Source organism: Hibiscus syriacus, unplaced genomic scaffold, assembly GCF_006381635.1.
Source record: "Hibiscus syriacus cultivar Baekdansim isolate YM2019G1 unplaced genomic scaffold, ASM638163v2 tig00110384_pilon, whole genome shotgun sequence".
NCBI classification, from domain to species: Eukaryota; Viridiplantae; Streptophyta; class Magnoliopsida; order Malvales; family Malvaceae; genus Hibiscus; species Hibiscus syriacus.
In genome coordinates this window covers 7,875,720-7,899,500 of record NW_024062715.1, presented here as the reverse complement: position 1 = coordinate 7,899,500, position 23,781 = coordinate 7,875,720, and the positions used below count along the sequence as shown (strand labels likewise).

Genomic DNA, 23,781 nt, shown 5'->3' with positions numbered 1-23,781 from the left:
ATGATTAAAAGTTTAACTATCAAATTGGTAAACTTTTTTATTCAATTATCAATATATAATCAACTGTATATTTAATGACTATAAGAGTTATTTACCCTTAGATTTTATACATGTTAATTATTTTTATTGTATATTTATGTTGTGCTTAAAAACAAAATAGTCGAACTGATACAGGTCAGATATTTGTCATCCGGTGTTTAAATATTTATTAATTTCTAACCGATGATAAAATAACCAAATTTACACAAACTAGTATATAGGCAATGAGAGGATATTTGGTCATATGCATTAAACAAAATTTAAGAGTCCCAATATTCTCTACCAGAGTGAATTTTTATTAGAAGATAACATCCTTCCAAAATCATAGAATTTTCCTTGTCAATGGCTGTTCAGATTTGAAACCATCACAAAATAAATTAATTCCCAGAAAGGAAGATTTATCACTGGGGGGAGGGGGTTATTGAAGTACCTCAACAAAACATTCAAAGGGAAGCACCGCCTAGTCCAGAGAAACAGAACACTGATTTTTTATCTCGCCACTGTCGGAAAAATATTTGAAATCAACCCTCCAATGCTGATGCTCCGGATATAATCTCAATCAACTCGGTGGTGATAGAAGCTTGACGGGTTCTGTAACACACAAATACAACCAACACATCTATCTCGGCTATGGGAAAATATTAACAAGTTAAAACAACTAAATGTTCTATACAACATTACCAAGAACAGAATAATAATCAAGTGTAGAAACCGATTCACATGAAAGTTCACATCCATAAAAACGAGAGAGGAACTGGACCTGTTATATGTAAGAGTAAGGCGATCAAGCATATCGCCAGCATTTCTGCTTGAGCTATCCATAGCTGACATCCTTGCTCCTTGCTCACTACAAGCATTCTCCAAAACCGCATTGAACATGACCTGGGGGGAATACAATAATTCTTTGATGGTAAAATAAAGAGTGTAGCAATTAGCAGCACATACCAGTAGACAAAGGAAAAGGACAAAAATGAAAACAATCTAAAATTTATTTCTTTTGGCAGATTTTTTACTAGTAAAGAGATGAGGTGTCTTATGCATCCTCAAGATTACAAACATATATATGTTCATATTCTCTTACAACTGCACGTGCTTATTCGTCTAGATTCCTTAGAAAAAGCTTTCCCGCTGCAAAAACTGGTCAGCAGTATTTGCAACAAGGAAACATAAAGCTCTATCAAAACCATAGGAAGCTAGCCAATTATGTGTTTACTTTTAACTCTGAAATCATGGGAATATTTGTATTAATGAGCAGCACATGGAATGAGGTTTTGTTATCAGAAAACGGCTCCCAACAACCAAGGGCATCATGTCCAATTCACAAATTTTAAAAATGGGACTCATTTATTAAGTTATAGTTCATGCCTTCACGGTATGACGTCCATGAAGAATAACAACAAAAAAGGAGGCTTGTTTCAAACAGCAGGACTTACACAGGAGAACTGGAATTCAGCCAGATTTTGAAGTATTTCACCCTTTGTCTCACCACCCTCAACTTCGTAGTTGTCTAGATCACCAAGCTTTCCCCCAGATTCAGCTTCCCTTTCAACAATCTATTCAAATAAAGCAGCAAGAAAAACGGAGAATATATAGAGCAACACTAACCAGGGAAAAAGTATTTATCAATCTGAAAATTCCACTCACTTCAGGTGATAATACAGTTGACACTGTTGGTATAAATGAAACTACAGAGTGAAACTTGTTGAAAACAATCCTCAAAGCATCAAACTCCACATTCTTTAAGATCTCATCAGCAAGAACAGAGACCTGAAGGTGAAAATATTTGTATGGAGAAAAGAATAGAAAATTTCCATAAAAAAGAGATCCATAGATCAGAAAATTCCAGTTCATTCAAGAGATCAATGGCTAAGACAGTCAACCACAACCTCTACAACATTAAAAAGAAGCCAGATATTTATCAAGATAAGGTGAACAAAAGAGTGGATTGAGGAAAGTCCATATTAAACTCCCATAAAATTTGGAACTATAATCTTTATTTGATGTTAGGTGATTGAATACTATTTAAGTTCGAACTGATATTAATGCATTAATGTTTTGTTTCCCTTGGTCTATAATATGAAGCCAAAGGCCAATGATTAAGACAGTCAACCACACCCGCTACAACGCTAAAAAGAAGATTAATGTGTTAATGTTTAGTTTCTATTAGTCTAGAATTTGAAACCAAAGGTCCCTTTTAAGGTTTCCTCCCATTATTATAATTTATTTCATAGTCCATAGTTTAGAATTTCATTAAATCAATTTTAATAGCTCCTACTTTGGAAATCAACTCAGTGTGAGAGGAGGATAGCTGAAAAGAAATAATGTACACATTAGTTCGTTCAACTGATAAAGAAAAATTATATGATAAATTGCATCTTTATACTTTCTTTCAGCTGGTGTGAAGATATTCCTAACCCAAAATGTGAGGCCTTTAAGGTCTTTAATGTGAAAAGGAGATTTAGGCGTTAAGCCTGGATATTATCCTCTTCTTATTTTTGTTTTCTAACACCGTCAGATAAACCATCTATCCTGCAAATATCAACCCTACCTTATATTACTGTGGTGGATACCATTCGCTTCCCTGGGTAGCCGGTAGATTGAATCTTTATTTGTGTTTTCGTCATCAAAATGGAGCCTTTCCTTTCTAAATTAACAAACATTAATTATCTTCGATTATCAAATTAAACCCTACATTTACAGGCTCTTGCCAATCATAGATCCAGATTTCCCGCATTTTCTGGACTGAACCAAAAGGGAAGTCAACAACCAGTCAATTACTTAAACTTAAGATGTTGCATCAAAATATCCTGTTCCAGCAAGACCAAAACCAAAAGAATGCCTTAATGAATGAATCAAACATTCCTAGCAATCAAAGTTTCAACTTGTATGAAAAGGTTCTCTCATAGCGAAACTGTCAAATTTAAATAAAAGCACAATAACAGACCTGAGTGTGGTTCAAAGGATTCTTCTGCAGCTCAGTTATGATCAACTCAATGTCCTTCTTAGAGTCGCGAATCAGTTGAGCCTTAGCCTTCTCTCCCAGAATTACATATTTTGTTTCTTTTTCAGGGCCTATGGAGATAAAGGTATTTAAATCATAAGAAGTCCCAAGAGGACATCAACTAAGACACGCACAAAAAAAAGAAGAAAATATTAAGTTGCTTTGGTGATATACCAGAGTTCAGCTTGTGGATTCCCTTGCTTATCTTGACTGATGTAGAGTTAATTCCACCACAAAGACCTTTGTCAGAAGAGATCGTGACAACAACGCTCTTCTTGACATCAACACCTAAGATTGTGACAAGATATATTAATAAAATGAGGCTGAAAAATGCATTTTAAATATGTATAACAGTAAAAGATTATTATAATTAAACAATATAGAAGAAGGATAAAACAAGATAGTAAACACTAAACAGGAAAAGACTCTATGAACTAATTTCAAAAGTATGTTATGTATGGTTAATTAACAGGCCAAAGGCCCAAAGCTAGAACACTTCCCATTCTATGTTGCTTCAAGTCTTCATTTTCCTCTAAATATTCAAACCCAGTTTCAGAATGGGCGTTGGGATATGACCATGCAAGATGCTTCTAGATATATGGAAAATCTTGTTTAAAAACTTGAACATACTTATTTCAAACACTTGTATATCCGACACTCACACTTTAGTTAATCTTTAGCATCCAGATTTGTAAAATTAAGTTTATGCGCTATTATGCATAAACCACCACTCTACTTTAACCTGAACCAAGTAATATTAGTTAATAACTGATCAAGCTAGGTATTACTGATACAGAGCCAGTATTTTTAATAACCAGAGCCTCTTTTAACCAAATAATGCATATAAACATAACACACGATTTTCAAACATATGGTGCTGTGAACAAAGAAGCATTTGCAAAACAGCTTGTCGGCCGAATTGTTCTGTCATCAATCAAATATCAAAGTTACATTAGCATAAACCTTCTAGGTAGAGAGGGTATGATGAAAAACTAAGCCACAGCAGCATATAATTGACAACATGAACAACAGTTCAGCATAAATGGGAGAGCAGAACACAAAGTGACGATTAACAACTTGAGATAAGAAACATTAAGAAAATGCAATGAGAACACAACCAAATTCAATAGGATTTGTTCAGTAAAGGAAACATATAAGAGCCAAGAGGCTTGTAAGAGGACATACTAGGAAGGTCACCAAGAAGTGCAGTGAATGGCTGCCATAGGCCTCGGGAATTCTCAGCTTTAGTTTGGACTGCTCTCAACTTTGAGGCAGCAACCATCTTCATAGCCTTTGTGATTTTCTGAATATTCTTAACACTCTTCATCCGGTTTCTAACTGCATAAATAATTGATCACCACCCAAGTTATAATCTTCACCAAGAACTCTGACGCTAAGAGACAAAGTAGCAAGCAAGTATATAAAGCATAATATTGAAATTTTGAAAAGAAACAAAGAGAAAATCAAACAAATCCTACCGACTTGAGTTGAAATATAACGAACACCAATCGGATCCTCATCCCTGTCATACAAATTAATTTATTTAGTATTTCACAACATATCAAAAAATGAAATTGCCAAAATATGAATTTCATTATAAATCCTATAAGGATTTTGTTCAGATACACATTCAATACCAACTGTTTAGCTCAGTTTTAGATACAAATTCAATCGCAAAAGCAAAATAAAGCCCATCAAAAAATCCGAAAGTACATTAAGCAAAAGTTTATTTTTGTTCAGAAGTTCAGAAACAGTAGGAAATCGAACCACTCCAAAAACGCGAAATAGAATACATCTTCCGTTTTATTATCAAGAAAGCAAAGAGAAAGAAATTTCATTTGGGCCTTCATCTAGAGAAATAGGGGAAAAAATCAAAGATTTTTTTGCCTGATTTGTTAAACATCGAAGAAGAAATCAAGATAAAATAAGGATAAATGCGAGAATGCATGAAATTATAAGTTGAGAGATCGAGGAAAAGAGATCAGTACTCGTGAGAGGGAGCGAAAGGAGAGGATCGGACGGCTGTGATTGGGCGGGGAGAGATCAGAGGGGCGAAACGCCTCCCTTCGCGTCTGAGAGCAGCCATCGCAATTGCTTACTGATACGGAAAACAAACCGTAGAAAATCCTCGCTATTGTGGATCGATGCTATTCTATTTTATTTTGCTTTTAGGTACTATGTCTCACTCAGTGCGGGGGAAGATATGTAATATATTGTTAATGAAAATATTATTTTTTAATATTTTCTGTAAAAAATATTATCTAAAATATTATTTTTTTACCTAAAACATTAATATTTTTTAACATTTCTAGTAAAATATATAATATTAACAGTTCTGGTAGAAAAATAATATTGTAGGTAACATTTTACTGGATATATTAATAAATCCGGTAAAACGTCCAATAATAACATTTTCTGTAAAAATAATAATGTTTTAGGTAATATTTTACCGAAAATATTAAAATAATAATAATATTTTCGGTAACGTCTTTCTTTAGTCGTATATTAAGCCGCCGCATGTGAGACTTCCCCTCATAGCGGCGTTCTACTAATATGGTTAAAATGAAAAATTTTATTTTCAAACAATAATAAAATACAGGATAATGCGGATGCGAAGGATTCGAGCAACAACAAATATGCAACGTTTTGAAAACCGGACCGGCCGGTTCAACCAGGAATCGCTGCCAGGTCTGGTTTATTCTACCCCGGTTAAATCGCTACTAGTGAACCGCAAGGAATCGTTTAACCGGCTGTGAACCGTTCGAACCGGACTGGGAGTGAACCGTTAAGAACCGACCATCGATAAAAAAAATTGATTTGTGTTCTTATCAAAATGCTTAAATATTGTTGAAGTTTAACTTTATTTGGAAGGATATTGATATTTCAACTTTTATTTTGAAGGTTAATCAACTTTTGTTTTGGTTTTAATGTGTAATGTTTGGAGATTTTTATTAGAAGTAAATCAAGTAATGAATGATGGAATTTTGGTGTTGTATTTAAGTATTATAGTTGTGGGGATGTTTTTAGTTTTTTATTAAATGTTTTTGGTATTTTTATTTAATTTTTTAAATGATTATGACGTCGTCTGATTCTTTTGATCGGTCTAACCGGTTCGACCGGTTGAACCAGTGAACCGGTAGTATGACCGGTTCGTTGACTGGTCCGGTTCTAAAAACCATGCAAATATGACATCGTTTCCTAACTCAAGTTACCCAATCAAACGAGTAACAAAAGTAAAAGAATACTTTTTTTTAAAAATAACCGTAAAATTTCATTTACCGAAAGTCATATCAATAAATATATTGTCAATTACAGACTGAACAAATACAGTCAAGACTATCAAAAATAAAATATAATAATAGTCGCTTAGAGATGGCCTACCAACAGCTCCGAGCATCAAACATAGAGGAGAGAAAAGTTGAAGAATAATCAAAAAGGCCAAAGGACAAAGCGATTTCCTCTTAACAGTAATCTCATCCAACACATATATGCGATAACAACAAATATATTACTTTGTAGTTGAATTAGTTACTTTTATTTTTGAGTTAATTTAATACTTGTTAAGAATATATAATTAAAAAATAATCAAAATCATATTAACATAAAATAATACATATATAAGATATGAGACTTAATGTAATTTGACTTTATTTATCTCCATAACGAAAGAAATAATATTTCTTAGAAATCACAAAAAGTTCAAATGTATAATATCTCATATATCTTAAAATTTTGTTATACATAAAAAATTTGATATAACTCAAAATACTCGTTTATCATCCTTGCAAAACTTTAGTTTACAATATAAACCTCAAAAGTTACAAAGATTACAAAAAGATTAATTCTCTCCAAAATAATTCTCTCATAGCTCTAAAGGCTAAGACATATCCTATATTTATATGAGAAACAAACTTGATCACCAAGAATCTTTATTACATAAAAAATCTTAACTAAATAAATTTAATCACCAAGTAATATTCAACTAGTAGAATTAAAATACAACTTAATTTTTAATTAAATTTGAGCCAATATCTAACAATCTTTCCTTTAAAACAAATTCTTTTAGAAATTTACTCTTTGAATCTTTAACAACTCTAATTCTTGTGTAAGTCAAATATTAATTAAAGCTCCGTCGTCAAGTTTTCAACAATTTTAATTATTATGTAATATTCACAAAAATATTGTTTGATAGATTGAGAATTACTTTCCTACAACTAAAAACACATTACAACAAATTTTCTATTGCATGTCATCAATATCGCTATCAAAATCCATAACAACAAACTCTTTTGAAACTCCACAACTCAAACCATGTTGCGATACTTAATTATTAGAGTTTGACTCAAGTTAATGAAGATATAAAATTAAGAGATAATTGAAGAAAATATGAAACCTAATTTGATTGAAACTAAGAAATCTAGTTTGATTAAAAGTAAGAAACATATTTCTTTTATGTTGATTAATAGTATAAAATATGAGTAGATTTTTACTAAACAATTTTTATTTGAAATCAAATAAGTAACTCTATAAATATATATTAGGGATTAAGTTATTTACAAGGATTCCTATTCTATTATTCTATTTTCGACATTAGTAAAAATTCTCTTCTTTTACTTTTGATTTTTCTTGAAATATTTACGACGTAAAATTTTAATGTCAATTTTATTGTGCAATCATTATACTTATTGTTATCTTTTAACAAAATAGTATTAGAACACTAGGGTTTAATTCGATCAGGATAATAATGGTCTCAAAGTATGAAACTTCATTCCTGGATTGTAACATCATATTCAATTCGGGGCATATTTAAGAAGAAATCTAATTTTGTTAAGTTCTCTGAATTCAAAAGGGCACAAATATTTCGATAAAGGTGGGGCTATGAAAATTTACAAGGATTCTCCCGTTGTAATGAAATGGTAAAAAATATTGTCAAGTTTTATATTTGCAAGGTGCAACAGTTTTAGATGATACATTTTATTAGTCTCCTCTGCATTAAATGATGATATTACTAGTTAAATTGGAGTTGTTACCTCACGAAAATAGATAGAATAGTCTTAGATGATAAAGATCATATTATGCATAAGATTACTTGTGGTGATACGGTTGAAAGCAAGTTTAGCACTTATGATGACTTACAAATGTGAAGTGTAACACCCCCAACCCGTATCCGACCCGGATCCGAGTCTGAGGTGTCACATTGACTTTTCAAAGCGTTTACCTTTACAAACTGATTAAAATTTAAATTCACATTTCAATAAAATGAATATTTTACGTTAACTAAATCCATTGGTTGACAAAACATATCAGAGCATATTCCACTCAATTCTATTAGTACATGCCAACTATATTCAAAATACAGAATACATCTAAACCATCTTTTTTCTAATATGAACTTTGTAAGGGAGATGTTGACTTGTCTTTCTCCTCTTATCTTATCTTCTCGCTTCCAGAACCTACGTGTGAAACTCTCACACGCTAAGTCGATGACTTAGTGAGGCATTTAAAAACATATAAGGTAACTTTAACTCCTATAATGCATGAACATATAATTATATCATACCATACAAAATTCATATGTCCTTTCATGTAATAAATGCATGCATATGTATATATATTAATGTTGTCATCATTCACATCTTTTTTTATTATCAATATTATTTCCATTCATTCCTTTAATCTTGTAATCTTATCCTTAACCTTTATGCACATCATATATCACATAGATCAATCCACAATAAATCAAACATATCATCATATGGTTTCTATAATTCATCTTATATCATATAAGCATATGCAATATATATATATAAGGTATTTATTGTTATCTCTATCTTAGCCCATGTACACATGTGAGAACTAAAGATATATGAGTACATTGAGGTTGTTCACTTATGTTGTCACCACAACTCGTATAAAGATCCACTGAGTGGCATGTGAAAATTGTCTCGAATGACCTATGTATGTCCCGAAGGACCTCTGTATGTCCCGAAGGACCTATGAACCCTCGACTCTTGGCATGTCAACTATACCTCTAGCCCTCATGACACATAACATGGGCATTATTCTTATTTATATCATTTCACATATCACTGTTCATATAATTTCATGTTCATATGTCACTTAACTTATAACACTTCTCATGTGTTCATATAGCATGTATATCATTGTCATCTCTTGTTCACATATGTTCCTCGTATATCACATATACCACATATATCATGTAGCACAAATATCTCTTATATCATTTCTCATATATTCACAATGTCATATTACTCATATCACATAATTATTTCACCTGACTATATCTTATGTTCATTCCATGCTTAAATCATATAATATCTAAGTCTCCCTTATATAGTTTATGCTACATATTCATATAATCTTATTTGAATCTTATAGGTAAATGATACTTATCTTATCTTATTTTCCTTTATACCAATTTACATGATTTAGTACACTAACCTTCATAATAACATATAACTTATATTATTTATTTCACATTATTTAAATACTTGTTTACTCTATTTATTTAATTCAGTTTCGTATAACTCCTATAATCATTCTCATAGGGTTTTATAGTTCTTCATTTTATCTCATATATCATAGTTTCTATCGTGCTTATCCTATAAGTTTGTATCACCATTATATAATCATGCACACATATAAATCATGCAATACATACATATAATCACAATTAACACATATACTCATATTACACACATGATCATGGTCATGACTTCATGCATACTACTATAGGAAATAGACTTGTCACAAGTCTTATTTCCATTAAACAACATACATCACTAGTATGCACTCACCTTGTCTCACTAGTCAATATCGTTCTCTTATCTTTTCTTCGATGCCCAATACTTGTCGACTGATCTGGACTTGCTTTCGTTTGATATCTACATAATCATACAATATACATATCAGTATTCCGCTTGGGCATACTCAAATCTTTCATTTCTTAAACTAAAGGAAGGCGTAATTCATTTTCTATCTAAAGTAGGTATCGGTACACTCTATAGGGTATCGGTACATCCCTTAACTGGTGTATCGATACACTCCCTAGGTATCGATACCCAAATTACATTCGATAATTTTCGTTTCAAGAGGATATCGATACACTCCTTAAGGTATCGGTACCCTTTGAACGTCTTCTCATATTTTACTCTTGAGGTATCGGTACCTGTTGAATGAGTATCGATACACCCTTGCCCAGAAATCAATTTTAAGCACGAAAATTCATTCTTTTCAACTTCAATACTTCATGTTCCATCCCCTTTCATATACTAAACTCAAATACACATACTTAAGCCCATTTATACTCATTTATCACATCTTTAACCTTAAAAATCATATCATCTACATGAAATTCAAGAATCGTACCAAATTTTCTACTTTTTCTAAATTCAATTATATCACTTCATATCTCTTAATTCAACCATTAACAAGTCAGATTTAACTTCAAAATCTCTTAACTCCTTCTATTTCAATAATTTACTTAAAAAACTCTTTTTTACTTAATTTCTCATAACTTGTTCATCTTTGAGTTTTAAACTATTTAAAACTTCCCTTAAGCTTTCTTGCCACTCTAAGAATCAAAAGAAACCTTAAACTCAAGGAAACAATCAAGTTGAATCCTACTTACCTTACCATTAAAGCCACGGGAGGAAGAAGATAACAAGCCTCCAGAATTTTCTTTTCCTTCTTCCCCTATTCCACGTGCTTAATACCCTTTATAAAGGGAAATAAAAATATTCCTTGTAAAATGACCATAATACCCTTACTACTTTCAAACTTTAATATTAAATCCAACATCAAAATTTTCCAATTAAATCCTTGAACTTTTAATCTTTTTTGAGATTGACCACTAAGTTTTCAAAACTTCTATTTTGGTCATTGGCCCGACTTTTGGAATATACATGAAGAATAAGTTACCTCACACATCTACATTTGGGTAATGCTTGAATTCAATTGACAATCATTCTTGATTGATATCTTATAAGAGATTTCATAGAAGAAGTGGAATATTTGTTCGTCGAGATGAATAATTGATTTTTTTTTGAGTTTGTATGTTTTATTGTATTTGAGATTTCATAACGCCCTAAATTTTTAAGTCAATATTTGAGTGTTGACTCAAAATGAATCAATTTGTATCTTGAATTAGGCTTGTTAAACAAATTTTAGGCTTAAACGAGTGAGGATTAGACTCAATTAATCATATAAAAAAGGGATTTTGATATGAAAGTGAAATAAAAAGGATTAAAAGAACAATTTTCCCATTTTTGAATTAAAAGCAAAAATTCACTAATTTCATGTACTATTTGGACTTATGAGTGAGAGAGGGCACAAAGGACTATGGTATTATATCAATGAGAAATAATTATATGTATACAACATAAAAATAAATTACTATTTTTTTATTAATTTAGGGTAAATATAAGATAGTTTTTGTTTAAAGATAATTCTCATTCATTTGACATTGAATGCTCATAGCCATGACATTCTCGGTGCTCGAACTCAGGACCTCAAAAAATAATTCTCCCTCTATCCTATTAAAAATGTCCCTTTGTGTTTTAAAATTATCTCACTTAAATTGTCCATTTGAAAAAATCAACAACTTTTAATAACACATTTCCCTTTATACTTTTTTTTAGTTTTCCAATAAAGTAAAATTTAATTTTTTTTAAGGATAAAATTATCATTTTAGTTTTTTTACAACGCATCTGTTATTTTTTCTTTCTAAAACTACGTTGTAAAAAGTCAACAATGGACATTTAAAATGGAACAAAAGGAGTAACAATTTTTTACAACCGAAGTGGTTTGGTTAGTGTATCAATATTTTTTCTTAAATACAAATAATTGATTTTTTTTTTTACAAATTCTTAGCCTAATCCCAATACTATATAGAGATGAGTACGAGGAGAAATTTTATGGAAAGAAATGGAAATGTTTTTATTGTATCTAGAACCCATGACTTAAGAAAATATCAATGAATAAAGATGAACAGTTTGACTAATCGACTAAATATATTTGTTCAATTAATTTAAAATTAAAGTTTCATAAATATATTTTAATCGTAATATATATGTTGGCATTAATTCAAAGATGATATAATAATTACACATTAAATCATAATTTATATATAAATTTAATTATTTATTTTAAAAATTATTTGACAACATTAATATAAATAAATATACACATTATAAATATAATATATATATATATATATTAAATAAAAGGGTTAACTATCCATATATTTTGTGAATTAGAATTTATATTTTAAACTGGAGTTTGTAATCAACTGAACTATCCACGTGTTCCAATCATAATTTTTTAATGTTTCTACTAGAATTTATATTTTGTTTGTCTATATATATGACTTGGTTTTAAAAATTAGTATCATCAAGAGAGAAATAAGATGGGATTGGCAATGGCATTGCCAAAATATATTTCGCCGCTAAGCACCCTTCAAGACATAAACCGATATCTTACGTACCTATTGCAGCAGCATCTAAACAAAGCAACCAACGGAGACGGCATTGGGTGTTCAAATTCCATCGCTCATCCTCGAATGGCGGCGGCGGCCGAGAAGCGTTGTCTATACGAGGTTTTAGGCCAATCTATTGACCGTTCTCAAGACGAAATCCGATCTGTCTACTGTAGACACTCATTTTCGTCCGAGATTTTATTTAGTATATATAACATATATAATATATAGTTTCGAAAATATTTTTAAAAATATATATAATATATAGTTTTTAAAACATATAATATATAATTTTGAAAACATTTTTTGAAAATATATATAATATATAGTTTTTAAAACATTTTGAAAACATATAATATATAGTTTTGAAAGCATTTTTAAAAACGTATATAATATATAATCTTTAATAGGATATTTTTGAAAACGTATAATATAAAATTTTTAAAAACGATTTTTGAAACATATATTTTTTAAAAATGCATTTTATATTATATAGTTTTAATTATTTTAAGTTACATTATATTTATTTATTGTATTTATTTATTTATTTTGTTTTGTTTATTCTTTATTCTTTATTTTTTTATTCTTTATTTTTCTTTTTATTTTAAGCCCAAAACAGTCCAAGAGACCCAGTAAAGAACCCAATCGGGTGGGCAAGCCTGACCCAGCAAGTCGACCCGACGAGCCCACCAGAGCTAGGGTTTTATAATAAGCCAAGGTGCCACGCATTTTTGGCCGTGAGATCAAGCTAGGATCGACGACCCAGATCAAGGATGGTTAGGGTCACAAAACCTTAAAACAAACATATTCCAAGGCACAACCGCACGAGGGCCGTTAGATCTAGCCATATGATCTAGTGGTCCAGATTACACCAGGAGGGTGGTGGTCACCATTTAACGGCATGTGAAGGTCACGCGCCTGCAAAATCATCCACCGACTGAGATTCTTGGTACCCGAAGCCTGAAATTTTGCAAAATCAAGCTAAAATGTTCCATAAACCCCGAAGCAAAATCAGAGAATACGTATCCCACAAACCAAAAGGCGTGCCACGAACGTCGAATGAGATTGACCCATCCCAAGATGCTGAAAAATACAAGGAAAATACACAGAAAATCGAAGCAAACCAAGCAAGGCAACAAGGAAAAATACGTTTCGAATATACAAAAAACCGTCACAAAATTTAAACTTTTCGACGAAAGCTGCTAGGTGGAGAGGAACACGGTCGCGAGGAAACCAAAAGACGTCGGACATCGTCGGATCTCATCGGAAAAAGGAAAATATCGAAGCTATTTTCTCAGATCTATGACGGATGGGGCATTATTTGAAAATTTGGGTTTCGGTTTTGGGTTCACGAGATCGAAGGGATTATTTTGGGGTGGTTTGATTTTTTTTGGCCACCAGGGGCAGTGGCCGGAGCGGCGGTCTGGACGGTTAAGACACCTACAAGAAGCTCGCTCTGCAACGCCACCCCGACAAGCTAGTCCAATTCGGCCTTTCTTACGCGGAAGCCACCGCCCAATTCCAAGAGCTCGACCGCGCTTACGGAATCCTTTTCGATCCCAAAGAACGCTCTTGGTACGACTCTCACCGTCACCACTCCCAAACGCTCTTCGCCAACGGCAACGCCACCTCGAATTTCATCACCCCCGACCTCTTCCCCTTCTTCTCCAACAACGTTTATTCGGGCTACTCCGACGAGGGTCGTGGATTCTACAAGGTTTATTCCGATGTTTTCTCCAAAGTCTACACCAACGTAATTAACTTCCTCAGGAAGTTAGGTCTAGCTAGGGGTGTAAACGAGCCGAGTCGAGCTCGAGTATTGCTGAGCTCGACTTGACTCGAAAACTTTGAAATGAAGCTCGACTCGACTCGAAAACTCGCGAGCTTAAAATTTTCAAGCTCGACTCGAACTCGAAATCTTAAACTGAAGCTCGTGAGCAGCTCGAAAATGCTCGAAATGAAAAAAATTATTAAACTTAACTCGATTGAAGCCTCAAACTCGAACATGAACCTTAAATACAAGAAATCTTATTGTATTTTTTTTTATAAAAAAATCAATACATAAATATTAAATATTATTAATAATTTATTTCTAAAAAAATAAAATCTTAATATATTATATTTTCGAGCTGCTCACGAGCTTTTCGAGTCGAATATTGAGTAGCTCGTTTCGGCTCGTTAAGAACTCAAGTCGAGCTCGAGCTCGAGTCGAGTCCATTCGATCCGAGTATTTATCGAGCTTTGATCGAGTCAATCTTGAGTATCTCAAGTAGCTCGCGATCTGTCTCGTCTCATTTACGTCCCTAGGTCTAGCGTTGGATATAGTAAAAGAAGCTCCTTTGTTGGGGAATTTGGAGAGTCCATACGCCCAAGTCACGACCTTTTATAACTATTGGTTGGGGTTTTCGACTGTCACGGATTTTTCTTGGGTTGATAAGTATGATGCCACGGCTGGACCGAACTGGAAATCGCGGCGGATAATGGAGGAAGAGAATAAGAAGTTGAGGAAGAAGGCGAGAAGGGAGTATACTGAGAGTGTTAGGGTGCTGACGGAGTTCGTTAAGAAGAGGGATAAGAGGGTTGTCGACATGGGTGTGAAAAAGAGAGGAAGATGGAGGAGGAGAGGGGAATGAGGAGGAAGTTGAAGGAGGAGAGGATGACCGGAGTTAAGGCGTACGAGAAGCCGGAATGGGCGAAAGTCGAAGAGGAAGAACAAGTGGATGAAATAGAAGAGAAAGGAGGAGAGAAGGTAGAGTTTTATTGCGTGGCGTGCAGCAAGAAGTTCAAGAGTGAGCATCAATTGAAGAATCACGAGCAGTCCAAGAAGCATAAGGACAAAGTGGCAGGGTTGAGGGAGGCGGGGAGGGGAGGGGAAGAGAATTTTTTGGATAAAATTATTTATTTGTTTTTCCATATATATATATATATTCTTTAAAAAAATTAATATAGTATAAAATAAAAAAATTATATGTTTAAAAGTAAGGGTAAACTATACCATTAATTACCTAATTATTTAATCATTTTATTTTTACTATCAATCTTTTAATTTTATCAATTAAAGTACCTAACAATATAATTTTTATCAATCAACCAACGTGTAATTAAAAAGTGATAGGATGTACTGACGTAATAGTTAATAAAATTTATATAATTACATATTTAATCTTCAATACTTTTATATTCTATCATTTTTATCTTAATTTTAATTTAATTTATAAATTTAATCCTTTAATCAAATTATAATAAGTGACACAACATGATTAGAGATTTTTTCTTAATGTTATTTTATTCTCCATCCAATTAGATATTAACATGATTGAAGATTTTTTCTTACTGTTATTTTATTCTCAATCCAGTCAGATATTGACATCACCGTTAAGTTGAATGGAACATGCACAAGGAAAGAGCGGTTTTGGAATCGAACCTATGCGATTGAGGATCAACGCTCAAGCCACTGGACTATCATCATAATCGTGATCTACTTATGCAGACGTTCAGTATATAAGAAGTATAAAAAATTGAAGGAAAAAGTAACAACCATCGAATTAAATCATTTTATATTAAATAATAATTTTAAAATTTTATTAATAATTTCATATATATATTTTCAACTCAAAATTATTTTAAAAAAATTGAATTTTTTGATAAATTAAAAAATTATATATATAGTACTTAAATTAACTTTTATTAACTGAGTAACAATTTTAAATTTTTTATTAATAATGTTTTATATTTTAACTCAATTTATTTTTGTTAGAAACTATGTGAAATGATTTAAAAAATTTAAACTGGGTTAAATATTTATATAGAATTATTTTAAAAAAATTAATTTATTACTTAAGTTAAAACTAAAGTTACTTTTTACTTTCTTTTTGTCTTCATTCGGTAAATTGTGTTATATATTAAATGTTGCAATCCAAAGGACGCATGTTCGAATCCGGCCCCACCCTCTTACGCCCTTGTTTCTTTTTGTGTTAATTTTCCATTCAATTTGATGTTGGGTGGAAAATAAAATAATTAACATTAAGAAAAAAGTCATTTAATTTAATCTGATTAGAGAATTAAATTTAATAAATTAAATTAAAATTAAGATCAACATAATATAATATAGAAGTATTGAGGATTAAATATATAATTATGTCAATTTTACTAACTTTCGAAATTTTTAACGACAGGTGGTTTGATTGACAATAATTACATAGTTAGGTGGTCTGATTGATAAAATTGAAAGATCGATGGTAGGAGCAAAAGGACTAAATAATTAGGTGATCAATGGTATACTTTACCCTAAAAGTAACTATATGAATAAACAATTATTTGTCACATTCATACACTTTTACTTATCAAGTTCAAAAAAAATTATATTTCATTTATTCATATTATCAATTTGTTAAATTTTGCTAGTTTATGTTATTAATTTTTACGTTTTGGTCACTAAAGCATTAATTTTTGTTAATTTGATGGCATGGTTCGTGAATTAAACGGGGTTAATTTTTAATTTAAACCTTAAGCTTTAGGTAGAATATTAAATAGATCATGAACTTTAAATAAAATATCATTTTGACATCTAAACTTTATATAAAATATCGATTTAATCCATCAAATCAACCAAAGTCTCTCGACTTTGGCCATCACTCACTACTATTATCATTGCTCACCATCGATCAATATCATACAAGAATGGTATTTCTTGGAGTCAAACCATGTCTTATGAAGAAAGGGAGAGAAAGGATTGGTCACCTATCGATCTATGATCAAACAAAACTATACTTGAAGAATGGGATACAAATTGACCATCACAAAAGCCGTCTCTATCCATCTACGCTCATTTGATGATACGACAACATAGAGAAGAAAGTATATTGTTTGTCACCCCATTGTCACTTAAAAGTAGAGAAGAGATACAAACTTTGGATAAAATTTTTGTGGGATTGAATAGCGAATGCACATGCGGTTAAGACAAGTGTTGCATCTCCTACTTAATGCAATTGACCGACCCAATATCTCTTTCGTTCAATAATGCCTCTGCTTCATGAAGTTATTTATCAGGAAAAAGACACACCCTTTTCTTGTTGAATTGAACAAGTCGAAGGGGCAAACGAGCGTTGAGGTAATGAGCCGCCCCTAGTACTTAAAGGAGTAAGGGGCATGATGAGATAGAGAAATGTCCAATCTTAGCATCTAGTTGCTTAACTTTAGTCTCGGGTTGATTGAAGTGTTATCATCAATTATTGAACCCTAGAATTTTTACTTTGTTCTTTTTCGTTTCACCAGAGAACGTATCAAACTCAACGAATCTAACATAAAACTCTTGGACCTCCTTTAAAAAAATAAAGACACCAAAAATATAAATATATATCTAATCAAATGCATAATTTTTTGTTTAAAATATTAATATATTATAATTTTTTATATTTATAATATTAATTATAGATATTTAATATTTATAAATTATAATATTATTTTATATTTTATATTTTATATTTTATATTTTTTAATTTTTATACTAATAATATCATTCATACCCTTTTATATATTTTTATTAGATATTACTAATGACAAAAGCTCAATGTTTTGGTAAAAAGAAAAAATAAATCTCCTAAGAGTTTAGATTAATTTATGATTAAGAATTAATTTGTTTGATGTTAGAATTGGATTGAAGTTTCATCACCGTTTTCAAAAATTAAATTTGATTTTGTATATTATATCTCTTTCTACGTATCGGTCAAGAGATGAATTGGGGACGACTCTTTCAAAAGTTTTCTTCAAACGACAAACAGTCAACACAAAAATGATAAAAACAAAGAAAATTTGGTTGTTTAATTAAAATAAAGTATTGCGATCGTCTCTGCGAACGCTCAGACAATGTGATTTTGCTTAATCCTCATAATATTAAAGTGAATAAATTCAACCAAGCACAAATAAATAATGAGAGTAACTGTGACTTTCTTAAGGTAACCAAACGTCTCGTCATCTAATTAATGATATGCATGAATTGGTTATCGAGATTCCAATTGTCCCTGTCAACTATCCAACAAAACCACAATCAAGGGAACGAGCTTAGTAGAATCAGTAGGGAAAGAAGATCTTGTTGAGTTTGACTCTAGTCCGACTTTGTGAAATGACTTGAGAGATGTAGGATAGTTGGGAATTCTCGGACGAAATTGAAATATCACTACTTTTAACTAGGGTGTGCAAAAAAATTTATCCAACCAAACAAATCCATTGATTTGTTGATCAGATTCGAAATTTGGATATCTTATTCACTTTGTAATTTTCGGATATTTTGAATTGGATATCCAAAAAAATCAGATAATCGAATTGAATATGGATCGACTAAAATTTAATTTCAAGTTATTCGAATATTTGATAAAAATGGGCCTTTAAAAAATTTACCCAGACCCAATAATTCTAGCCAACCAGCCCGTCCCTAACCTAAAACTTAAAATGCCCAACGCCCTAGCCACCATCCAGTCAGCCTGCAAATTCGATAATTGAATCCAGTGACTTCTTTGTTTCTTCCTTTTTAACCTTTTAAATTATTTGTTTTTTAAGCTTTGAAATCACACATTAAGAATTTTTTTTTATTTTCTTCTAGCATATTTTGATAATTATAATATAATAAAGTATATAATATTTTATATAAAGTTCTAAAATATTAAATTTAATTTTCATATTTTTTGAAATTAAACTTTATATTCGGATCCGAATATCTGAATATCCGATCAGAAATTTCGGATATCCGAAAATTCGGATATCTGATTTTTTTGGATCGGATATGAATCACGATTTTAATGATCCAAATTTTTAGATATTTAATATTTCGGATCGGATAATATCTAATACCCGAAAATGTACACCCCCTACTTTTAACGTTATTTTACTTATTCTGTGAATCGAAAGCGGGGTAGAATCCTTTTTTTTTTTGACCCCATATCGACTTAAGTCGGTCAATTTGAGCGAAAAACATTGTCAGGTGGCGAGTTTGGCTAGAGCGGCACATCTGTTAAAAGATAGCACGTGTATCATAAGATGAGCTCAATGAGAATAAAAATCTCGTGTGCAACAAAAGGGTAAAAGCTCGTTTAGTTTTGATTTCCAATATAAATACGAACTATGAAAACTTAACCTATCGATCCTTTAGATCTTCAAAATTTAAAGCTAAAGGTATTAGAAAAATTATCACAGTAATAACAGGCTTGTGCAACCAAACGCTCATAGCAATATTACTTTTTGATCTTTCGATGTCGGTTTTTCCTATCATTATGAAAATTTATCAAGTGTTGAATTGTTCACCCACCAAGAAAGATAGATATATGTTGCATATTTTATTGGGAATTGATCGCATGTTATATTTCGTGTTATGTAGCCCGCATTTAGAGGATACACTCAACATTTTAATTCAAATTAAATTATAAAATTTGTAGAATCGAAATTAATTATTCTTATTTTATTTTTAATCAAGAACTACTTTTTCACCTACATACTAAAAATAATATTACACAATCATATGATATATACGTATATAAAACACATATATAAATTTTATTAGTTATGGAATTTAAATCTGGGATACTTTAAATTAGTGTCTAAAATCATAACCACTAAGTTAGGATAAGATTATATTTGTGTTTCACCAAATTTAATATTTAACTTATATGCCTATTAAATTAAAGATTAGATAATTTTCACTTGATTTAAAAATAAAAAAATATTTTTTGAATAGTTTGAGATGATTACAATGTAATATTTGTTTGTATAATCTTTTAGTTATTAAAAATGCACACACTCTGCAAATGTAGTTGGTCGAATCAGAAATAAAATAATTAAATAACTATTGATATCATTTTATAAAATTATTAAATTACTTAAAAAGTAATATTTATATAACTTTAATATATTAATAATCTATATTATATAAATATTTATACTCTATAATCAAAGCAATAAGATTTGTTTTTATTTCCATAAAAATATAACAAAAGCAAGTGGGACTATGTGATGTTCCTATTAATCCATAAATCAAAATTTAGTTTTTGACTCCACCCAATCAAATAGATAATCTGACCCTTTTCAAATTTGTTTATAAGTCGACCCTGAATCGTGACTCAGTTTTGTTTTGACTTGAATTTTAAGTTTCATAATCTGCTTTAGAAGCTCTAAATTAAGGGCATTGAGATATTCAACATAGTAAGCTTAGAGTATGGAACTAGGATTAATGGCTTCCAATGACATAGAAAAGTTCTTCATTTACATACAGATCAGGACTAGAGGATTATGTTTACGAAGATTTAACCTGGAAAATATGCTGCAGCTAGATAGGCTCCCCATTAATCCTCGGAATAAAAATCGATCATCGACAGGTCTAGATCGGGAAACTTCTTCTTGATCTTCTCGATGGCACCGTTTAACCCCATGTTGTAGGCTTCTGCGTTATAATCCTCGATTTCACGCCGGAATTCCTGTGAAGACTTGAAGTTCTTCAGTGTCTCCTCGGCAATCTTTGACTTTGTCGTTACAGACTGGCACAATTTTCCTTCAGCCAGGATGACCTTCCTTTCGGCAGATGCTGCCCGGTCCTCGGCCTGTTTCAGCCTCCTCTGGAGCTTAGTGAACTTATCCTCCCATGTCCAAGCCCTTTCCTCAGTCTTCTTTAGCCTGATCTCGAGCCCTTTGACCTCCTTCTCAAACCTCTGAGTCTGCTCCTCGGTCAAACTTTGAAGCTCCACTGTCGTTTTTCTGGCCGACTCGAACTCAGCCGCTACCATCTTCTGTGATTCTAGCTCTCTTTTTAGTGCATTATTTTCTTCCCTCAACTCGTTGATCATGTTGTGCATCGTCGTCAACTTTTGAGACACCCCAATTTTCCAGGTGGCATTCTGCACCAAATTTTGATAATTAAACCTGGCAATTCTTGTATTTTGCATAAATATAAATTTAAAGACATAATAATTTGTGTATTCGTGTCATGCTCATATTAGTTTTCATATGTTGTGTTTTGGTTATTTTTTTCCACCAGGTGTTTAAAATTGTCAAGTCTACTGAAAATGGAAGGAAACGGCTTACCTCCATTGCTTGGCACATAAGCTCCTGAGCCATGACCAAAGTATCCTTCTGAACCACGGAATTACAGTCGTGGGGAATAACCATTCGACTGATTAGCTCCCTTGCAAGAGCAGGATGAGTGAAAACCGATTGCTCCATGGTGTACTCAACGGATCCTGTCCGCATCACTTCAGCATTTGAAGGGGGAAGTTCATTTGTGGCAGTATCAAAGTAAATTGAGTTAACTGTGGCAGCTGACGCTCCTGCAATGTGCCGGACATTAGACTCCGGGGAGGCTTGTTGGGGAAGGACTTCACGAGGAATATCTAGAGGAGCGGAGGTCATGGGAGGGGTGATCTCTTGCAGCTGATTTTTTAGCTCAACAGGCTGCAATAAGCCTAATTGTTCTGTAGGTTGCAGTGATTCCTTTGAACTCTTCGTCTCGGGCATATCCTCCTGATTGACATCTATTAAGATCGGTTCTTGACAAGGAAAACCAGAAAAATAGCTTTTTCCAGACTCTGTCGCAGCTCTTTTTCTCTTTAAGGCCTTTACTAGCCCAGATCGAGACAAGCTATGATGCTGCTGCATCCCTGAAACGAAGGAAAACAACAGCATGAACTCTAAAAGCATAAAGAAAAGAATGGACTTTGAGTATACTGATCATACCACCCTCAGACCCCTTCGATTTTAGTGAGGTTGAACTGATTCCAGCTTGAATCAAGGTCTCTTCTGACAACAAAACTCCAATTTCAGGTGGATTGTTTCTCGCTGCATCGACGAGATCATCCAATGATTTGACCTCCTTAGCCGAAAGTGTTGGAAAATGATTCGCAGCACTTTTGGGAGGACCCCAATTCGTGTTAACTCGTAAGATGTCTCTCTCAGATGTTTTAATTATTAAAAACCTTTTCCTCCATCCCTTGATGGAACGCGGAAATCCCTCGAACAACTTTAACCCAATCCGAGCACTGAAGAACCACCATCCCGTGTTCTCCCCAGTGTGCTCTTTGAGACAGTAGATTGCACGAAAGATGTTCACCGTAGGAGTTATTTTTCGATAATAACAAAAGGAAATAAAACAAGTCAGTGCCCTCCATGAGTTTGGATGTATCTGAGAAGGAGCAATGCCGAACACATTGAGGATCTCCGAAATTAGAGGATGAAGAGGAAGACGAAGTCCGGCCTTAAAGGCATCAGCATAGACACAAAATGTGCGTTTACATGAGAAATTCGAGTTTGCTCTCTCCGATGATTTAGGAAGAGAAAGATGGTACCTATTAGTGTCTATATGATACTCCATAGCTATCTTTTCTAGATCTGGCTCGGTTAAAGTGCTCACTGTCGTACTTACAGGTGAGCTAGTAGTTAACCCCTCGGAAGAGGCTTCCTCGCTATCACTTCCTTGTGACTGTGAGGTTTCGATCTTTTCACCGAGCAGATTAGTATCGTGCGCCTCTTTTTCACATGTAGCAGAAGTTTCTTCATCCAAAACAGAAACCATAAGAGCTGCCACATTAGAGTATGAGGTATATAAGATATCTATTTAAAGCACATGAAACTAAAGGAAGCTTTGAATTGATTCAACATAGAAGGAACCACATCTTTTGATTAGTTAAGAACTATGATTGATAGCATGCACCAGCAATGTATTTAAATGATATTCGAGATCCCAGAGCAAGAAGATAAATAGTGCATAGGAACTAGAAATGGGTATACAGATTCAATTATCAGCTCCGATCAATATTTCAATCATCGCCAAATGCAGGCACAACACTTTCTTACCTTTTCGAAGTTTTGATGTTTGGCTTGCTTTCTGTGGGGACTTAGAACTTAGCTTTGAGCTGCAATATTGTGTTTTCCTAACATCATGACTTGCTTTAAATTTCTTCACATTCCCAACTCTAGCAGCCCCTTGTTTACAAGCGGAACCTAATCTTTTTTATTTTCGAGAAACCTGCTCGGATTCAAAGTCTTGGAGGTGTTTGATTTCGAAGCCATTTCATTTTCCTGATCAACGGGTTTGCTCGAAAGCTTAAGAACCGGACTGGTACAAACACTTTCAGAATTAATTGATGTTAAAGACATGGGAACATTTTCCTCTGTAAAAGAATCAGGAGCTATGGAGTTGCTCAATTGACACTCTTCACATAACCAATTTTCTGGGACAGTCAAAAGAACTTCTCGCATGCAATAGCTG

The 23,781-nt window shown here is 32.5% G+C and overlaps 2 protein-coding genes and 1 pseudogene across 2 annotated transcripts; 1 reads left to right on the top strand and 2 right to left on the bottom strand.

Annotated features, from left to right (window-relative positions):
- Positions 1 to 412: 412 nt before the first annotated feature.
- Positions 413 to 5,205, bottom strand: LOC120122082 (ATP synthase subunit gamma, mitochondrial-like). Its single transcript, XM_039141323.1, has 9 exons — positions 5,029 to 5,205; positions 4,519 to 4,562; positions 4,226 to 4,378; positions 3,215 to 3,328; positions 2,984 to 3,111; positions 1,684 to 1,806; positions 1,473 to 1,592; positions 800 to 921; positions 413 to 630 (listed from the first exon to the last, which is right to left on the bottom strand). The coding sequence occupies exons 1-9, from the start codon at positions 5,124 to 5,126 to the stop codon at positions 561 to 563; spliced, it is 972 nt and encodes a 323-aa protein (XP_038997254.1). The 5' UTR covers positions 5,127 to 5,205; the 3' UTR covers positions 413 to 560.
- A 7,262-nt stretch (positions 5,206 to 12,467) lies between these two features.
- On the top strand, positions 12,468 to 16,720 carry LOC120122269 (annotated as a pseudogene).
- Positions 16,721 to 20,732: 4,012 nt separating this feature from the next.
- On the bottom strand, positions 20,733 to 23,519 carry LOC120122020. Its single transcript, XM_039141280.1, has 4 exons — positions 23,367 to 23,519; positions 22,251 to 23,063; positions 21,603 to 22,174; positions 20,733 to 21,415 (listed from the first exon to the last, which is right to left on the bottom strand). The coding sequence occupies exons 2-4, from the start codon at positions 22,882 to 22,884 to the stop codon at positions 20,867 to 20,869; spliced, it is 1,755 nt and encodes a 584-aa protein (XP_038997211.1). The 5' UTR covers positions 22,885 to 23,063; positions 23,367 to 23,519; the 3' UTR covers positions 20,733 to 20,866.
- Between the last annotated feature and the right edge of the window lie 262 nt (positions 23,520 to 23,781).

Excerpts from the sequence above, each read along its gene's own strand:
- LOC120122082 (XM_039141323.1), bottom strand. The coding sequence starts at position 5,126 with ATGGCTGCTCTCAGACGCGAAGGGAGGCGTTTCGCCCCTCTGATCTCT. Across the intron at positions 4,563-5,028 it reads CCTTTCGCTCCCTCTCACGA|GGATGAGGATCCGATTGGTG; the intron begins GTACTGATCTCT and ends TTTGTATGACAG. Across the intron at positions 3,329-4,225 it reads ACTTCTTGGTGACCTTCCTA|GTGTTGATGTCAAGAAGAGC; the intron begins GTATGTCCTCTT and ends TCACAATCTTAG.
- LOC120122020 (XM_039141280.1), bottom strand. The coding sequence starts at position 22,884 with ATGGAGTATCATATAGACACTAATAGGTACCATCTTTCTCTTCCTAAA. Across the intron at positions 22,175-22,250 it reads ATCGAAGGGGTCTGAGGGTG|GGATGCAGCAGCATCATAGC; the intron begins GTATGATCAGTA and ends CCTTCGTTTCAG. Across the intron at positions 21,416-21,602 it reads TTATGTGCCAAGCAATGGAG|AATGCCACCTGGAAAATTGG; the intron begins GTAAGCCGTTTC and ends AATTTGGTGCAG.